The sequence below is a fragment of the Anarrhichthys ocellatus genome, unplaced genomic scaffold (assembly GCF_004355925.1).
Source record: "Anarrhichthys ocellatus isolate YVR2014 unplaced genomic scaffold, GSC_Weel_1.0 scaffold53, whole genome shotgun sequence".
NCBI classification, from domain to species: domain Eukaryota; kingdom Metazoa; phylum Chordata; class Actinopteri; order Perciformes; family Anarhichadidae; genus Anarrhichthys; species Anarrhichthys ocellatus.
Window position 1 is genome coordinate 1,240,529 of NW_022280083.1, and position 6,238 is coordinate 1,246,766.

At 45.4% G+C, this 6,238-nt stretch overlaps 1 protein-coding gene across 4 annotated transcripts in view; it reads left to right on the forward strand.

Annotated features, from left to right (window-relative positions):
• wdfy3 (WD repeat and FYVE domain containing 3) overlaps positions 1 to 6,238 on the forward strand; it is an 84,104-nt gene that overhangs the window by 23,581 nt on the left and 54,285 nt on the right. For all 4 annotated transcript variants that reach the window (XM_031870616.1, XM_031870614.1, XM_031870615.1 and 1 more), the window contains exons 5-10: positions 394 to 630; positions 754 to 946; positions 1,367 to 1,553; positions 1,649 to 1,815; positions 4,486 to 4,965; positions 5,350 to 5,460. In XM_031870616.1, coding sequence (XP_031726476.1) covers positions 394 to 630; positions 754 to 946; positions 1,367 to 1,553; positions 1,649 to 1,815; positions 4,486 to 4,965; positions 5,350 to 5,460 — 1,375 coding nt within the window. The remainder of the gene's footprint in view (positions 1 to 393; positions 631 to 753; positions 947 to 1,366; positions 1,554 to 1,648; positions 1,816 to 4,485; positions 4,966 to 5,349; positions 5,461 to 6,238) is intronic.

The window sequence follows — 6,238 nt, forward strand, 5'->3', positions numbered from 1 at the left end:
TCAGTTTTCCTTTCCTCGCCGTGACGAGACACACACACACACACATAGCCACTTGAAGCCCTCACAGCTACTCCTGTCGTTTTTATCCTCACAGAAACACGACCATGAATCACAACACAGCAACAAAAATACCCATTTACCAAACTTGAACTGAGAACTGACGCATCTTCAGTAGATGTTCTGCTGTTAAGGCTGGAAAATTATTTAATATATAATTTCCATTTAAATCGTGATGCATGTGGTTTGCATACTGCATAGTTTAAAAATGATGGTCCCCTCAGTTATTTTGTAGGTCTTTCTGAGCACTTCTATGAAAAGGAATGGTTATTTATAATAAAGTATAATATCTATAATTTACCATGTGTTTTGTCCCCCCCCCCCCCCCCCCTCCAGAAAACGGTGGACTGCATGACGACCATGTCTGTGCCCTCCACGCTGGTCAAATGCCTGTACCTGTTCTTCGACCTGCCTCACATGGCCGAGGCCCCAGCAGGCCCCACCCCGCAGCCGTTACCGCCGCCTCCGCCGCCACCACCGCCCGGCCAGGAGAAGACGGCGGTTCAGGGCCACACCCAGCAGGAGCTGCCCCTGGCCGACCGCAGGGTGCTGCTCCAGAAAGTCTTCGTCCAGGTAGAAAGACAACGACTACACAAGATCCACAGATAGAAAATGTTCTATTCTTGTCGCTACTGCCACAGCTACCGATTCACTGTATTTGTGATGAAGAAGAATAATTAATTTCCACTCCTTCAGATCCTGGTGAAGCTCTGCACCTTTGTGTCTCCGGCGGAGGAGCTGGCCCAGAAGGACGACCTCCAGCTGCTGTTCAGTGCCATCACCTCCTGGTGCCCCCCCCACAACCTGCCCTGGAGGAGGAGCGCGGGGGAGGTGCTGACCACCATCTCCCGACACGGCCTCAGCGTCAACGTGGTCAAATACATACACGGTAAATACCAATGTTCAGTGTGCAGGAAGTCTCGTCCAGTCGTGGTCGGGACAGACTGTGTTCATGTCGTTACCAGCCCAAAATCAGGAAATGGAGTGTAGTTAGAGACTTAAGATTAAACTTTGTAAACCTCTCGAGGGGTTGCACAATTTGAAAAATACAATGATTTTTGTCACTAGAGAATAATCTGCTTATTCTTTAAATGTTATTCATTGTGTTCTGAATGTGCCGTTTAGTCAAAGAGCATTGGTCTGTTGGACACATCACATACCACTTGTTTTCCACAGGCTTCTTCACGATTCCCCCTTCAGTATAAAGAATACAAGAGAGCACAGCCTAGTTGTTCCTACAAAGTCGTTTCCATACATTCCATCACTCATCAGTCTCACTCTGTTTTCCCTCGTCCCGCTCTGTCTCCAGAGAAGGAATGTCTGGGCACGTGTGTTCAGAACATGCAGCAGTCGGACGACCTGTCGCCGCTGGAGATCGTGGAGATGTTCGCCGGCCTCTCCTGCTTCCTCAAGGACTCCAGCGACGTGTCGCAGACCCTGCTGGATGACTTCCGAATGTGCCAGGGCTACGCCTTCCTGTGCGACCTCATGCTCAGGTACGACTCAGAGCTCCATTCCCACGGCCAACGTCTTCCGACATGGGAGCAGTGTTTTCTGATCATTCATGTGAGCTTCTCTGTCTTGTGTCCAGACTGGAACAAGCCAAGGAGGACGAATCGAAAGATGCCCTGAAGGACCTGGTCAACCTGGTCACCTGTCTGACCACATACGGGGTGACGGAGCTGAAGCCCGCTGGACTGACCACCGGAGCCCCCTTCCTGCTGCCCGGCTTTGTTCTCCCGCTGCCTTCTGGGAAAGGTGCGTTCATGGTGGCAACTGTGGCTAGTTAATCCTGTAATTCATCAGCTGCCTTCATTATCTTTGCAGCAGAGTTTAGAGTTAAAGAGATGTTGATGCACTCGTCATGTCCTTTTGATTGGCCAGTACTGAAGCAGACTTGACATCTGTTGTTTCGTTCCAGAAATAACTAAGAAAGTGTGCTTAGTAGAGTGCAGATCTCCGGGGGTGGAAGAGGTTAATAATAAATTCTGCTGGTTGACATTGTTTGAAACCATCTCTAGATAAATCAGAACAGGGTAAATGAAAAGGATGAGGTGTCGGATCATAAACCATGCCTCTCACTTCTTAAATCCTGCATTTATTGTTATCATCTGAACGACTGAGGGACATGTTGACAGTATTTGTTAAAGGAACTAAAGATGTTCTCACAACCACCCAGAGATTTTCTGATTACTGGCTCACCTCTTAAATCCAAAACAATCCCACCAACCAGGGTTTTGTTTCGCCCCGAAGCCTTAAAGCGAGAGGAATTACTTGGAGAAAAAGTCTTCATGTGTACCTCAGCATCGCCCCCACAGACATTAATCCATGAAATGACTTTGATGCTTGGCTGATTCCAGTGGGCTTAACCTGTTGACAGACGCCATGGCAACTATGCCGCCTGTCACACTGCCTGAGACGAACGCCCGAAGCCTCCTGCATACAAATGGGCTCTTTGGAGTCCAGAGAGGCTTTAGTGGTTCAGAGGATCATCTGGAGCCAAACGTTTACTCCTGCCTCCAGAGAACCCGTCGCCTTCTAGACCTTCACTCTTTTTGTTGTTGTTTTTTAAAGTTCGTCTATACATAAAACTAAATAAATGACAAAAATAACATCTAAAAATATGAGGAAACATTACATTGAAGCAGAACGCATGTTAAATTCAATACCAATAGACATACATTGTATGTAAAAGGATTTATTTTATTCTGGCCCCTTCAGTAACAAAATCTTGACGTCTTGTTGTATAAATAAACAATTTAAACTTCAGTGCATTGTAGGACATTATAATTATTGAGCTATTCCTATTTGAGGGATCACTTTTGAAACTTTAATCTTTTTTGTGTATTGTGAGTATTGCCGCTGCTTTGTGGAGTTTTATTTGGGAAATGGTTCTTATAGAATTACAATGAACTATAATCCCTTTAGGCATAAACATGAACGATTAACTGATAAAGAAAATAATCCTGAGTTGCAGCCTTAATGCCATTATTATTATGTTAATGAGGGCCTTTAATATATTATAATATGGTAATCAGAGGCAGTGGGGAAAATACAATGTGACATAAAATTAAACAAAAGATTAAATGCTTCTCTTCACTTTCACTCCTTCATTTATTAGTCTGCGTATTTATTTCAAGCCAACAAATGTTCTTTGGCCTGGTTAGGCTTAACTCTGACTTTGTTTTGGGGAAACGCACATGACGAAATATTTTCTTGTGTCAGATTTGAACACTTTAAGACGCCTGTCACCTCGGCTCCCTCACGACAACACACACAGTCACAGAACACCTCACACAGCCGAGCTCTGCTGCCTGTTGTACCACACGCGCACACAGACTCGTGTTTACCCCCCTAATGACAGCTCCGGCTGTGTGCAAAGTCATTACCAGAAGCCATCATGGTGCGAGGGTCCGCTTACTCGCCTAATTAGCCCACCACATTCACTTAACGTGTGTGTGTGTGTGTGTGTGTGTGTGTGTGTGTGTGTGTGTGTGGTGACACATGTCAGTGTCACTTTGTGTGTGTGTGTGTGTGTGTGTGTGTGTGTGTGAGTCATGGTTTGTGGTATGTGTTAGATATTCAACCCCCAAGATGGTCAGATTGTGTGTGTAGGTCACAGATAACTTTCTCTCTTTCCATCCTTAGTTAAGTTCACTCGACCACCTGAAACATTTTCTGTGATTCTCTGCAGTTTTTTCACAAAACTTTTATTTTACAGAGCTGAAGGGAATTTTTACATGAAATAAGGTTTTTCTCCCAAAATGTTGTATTACTCAAAAACCAAGTTGACGAAGCAAACTGCATACTTTTGCCATTAAAGAACAATAATGTATGAAAAAGATAAAGGATAGTGTTGAAGGCTTCCACTGCAAGTTAGACCAGTCTTGTGGAGTGATAAACTCCGATGTTTAAAATATCAGATTTCAGGATAAGGACAGAAGTCCTTTATTTAAAAACTCTATCTTAGTATTTAGAGTCATTCAGGAAAATCTGAAGTGATTATCAGGCGACAATCTCCGGTTATGAAAAGTGAAGCCAAAGCTTCATGTCTTGAACTTGCATTCTCTCTAGTGTCCACCAGGGGGCGACTCCTCTGGTTGTATAGAAGTCTATGAGAAAATGACTCTACTTCTCTCTTGATTTATTACCTCAGTAAACATTGTAAACATGAGTTTATGGTCTCAATCTCTAGTTTCAAGTCTTCTTCAACACAGCATGATGTTCATTTAGTACATTATGGTCCATTTAGAGTCAAACAGACCATAAAGCAGGGGATGCTTTAGGGCGGGGCTACTTGTGATTGACTCCTCCACAGTTGAAAAATGCTCGCTTCTGTTCACTGGTTGCAAAAACCAAGAAAAATGCTGAATTTGAGGCATATTAGTTTTGTAATAATACCAAGTACCTTTGCCTTTCCTCTTCCAGGCCACACAGTGCGTAACATCCAGGCCTTCTCGGTGCTACAGAATGCCTTCCTGCGGACTAAAACCAGCCGCCTGGCCTCCATGCTGCTGGACGCCATCGGAAACATCTACTCCGCCGAGCCGGCCAACTACTTCGTCCTGGAGTCGCAGCACACCCTGTCGCAGTTCGCCGAGCGAGTGGCCAAGCTCCCCGAGGCCCAGACCAAGTACTTTGAGCTGCTGGAGTTCGTCGTGTTCAGCCTGAACTACGTGCCGTGCAAAGAGCTGTTCAGCGTCAGCGTGCTGCTGAAGTCCAGCACGTCGCACGCCTGCAGCATCACGGCCGTCCGGACGCTGCTGAAGCTCTCCAGGCACGACGCCGTGTTCAGCGACGTGCTGCGGGAGGTCGGCCTGCTGGAGGTGCTGGTCAACCTGCTGCACAAGTACGCCGCCTTGCTCAAGGACCCGGCCACGCAGCAGCAACCACACAACAATGACCAAGGTGAGGGGGTTTTAAGGGGACTGTTACAGGGCTGCACCACTGAAGGCTTTTTTGAAGGTGTTTAAGGCTCTTTAACATTATTCACTCGGGTTGGAATTATCTTAATTTGAATTAATAGTTGGTTGTGCAAAGGACAAATACACAAATCAGTCTTATATCTTCAGTCAAATCAACAACATCCAGTAAAGACTGACACCACGAGAAAAGACAAATTTGGAAGAATACACCGTAAAAACAACAATCTACAGGCCTTGACCTGAAATGCACTAATCTGAACAGATTAAACCAAAAATGATGTCTAAAATCGGCCTTTCTTCACCTTCGTGTGGTTTAATGCCGTCATGATGATGTCGTCTCATGCTCCTGAACCTCTCTTCTCTCCAGCCGACTGTAAAAACAACACCGTAGCAGAGGAGCAGAAGCAGTTGGCCTGGCTGGTGATGGAGACGCTGACTGTGCTCCTGCAGGGCTCCAACACCACCAACACCAATGCAGGTAAACACACACACACACACACACACACACACACACACACATACACATACACATGATCGATGGTGGTGGGGGGGGGGGGATCTTAAATTGCATATTAAATCCAGGCGGAGGATATTGTTTTAATTATGTGATGACAGTAATGATACTCTTTATAGATTAATGCGGGTTAGGAGACATGGCGGGCCTTAATGTCCCTCAATAATTAACTTTCAGGTACCCTTTTCTCTCATTATGTGAGAACTTTATTAATTCAATTAATAGTAACAACAAGAAAGAAAAGCTTAGGAAGGAAACCTCACTTTAACAGGTCTCCCTCATCTTTGTAGCTCTGTAAGGTTGGATTGTGTAAATATTTCTCTCCACAGCAGAGGAACCATAGTGAGCTGAAAACCCACAGTTCACTGCATGAAGTGAAGAACCACGCACTACCGGTGGCTTTTAGAGCTACTGGTGACACACTTTTTTGGCTTTAATTATCCGCCTCAAGTTTGCCCTTGAATGCTAATGATGCAAAAGTATAAAATCTGATTTAATTCTGCCAAAAAAAGTCCAATTGCCCATTTGTGTCGGTCTGTGTCCACCTCTCTGAAGTGCCCTTTAGCAACACACGTATCTCCTCCGTCTCCAGGCCCGCTGAGCGCTGGCCTCTGACTCCAGGGATCAATAAATTCTCTTATTACGTTTCCTTAAACCTGCCTCCCTCCCTCATCACTCAGCCTCTCATTGACCGTGTGTGTGTGTGTGTGTGTGTGTGTGTGTGTGTGTGTGTGTGTGTGTG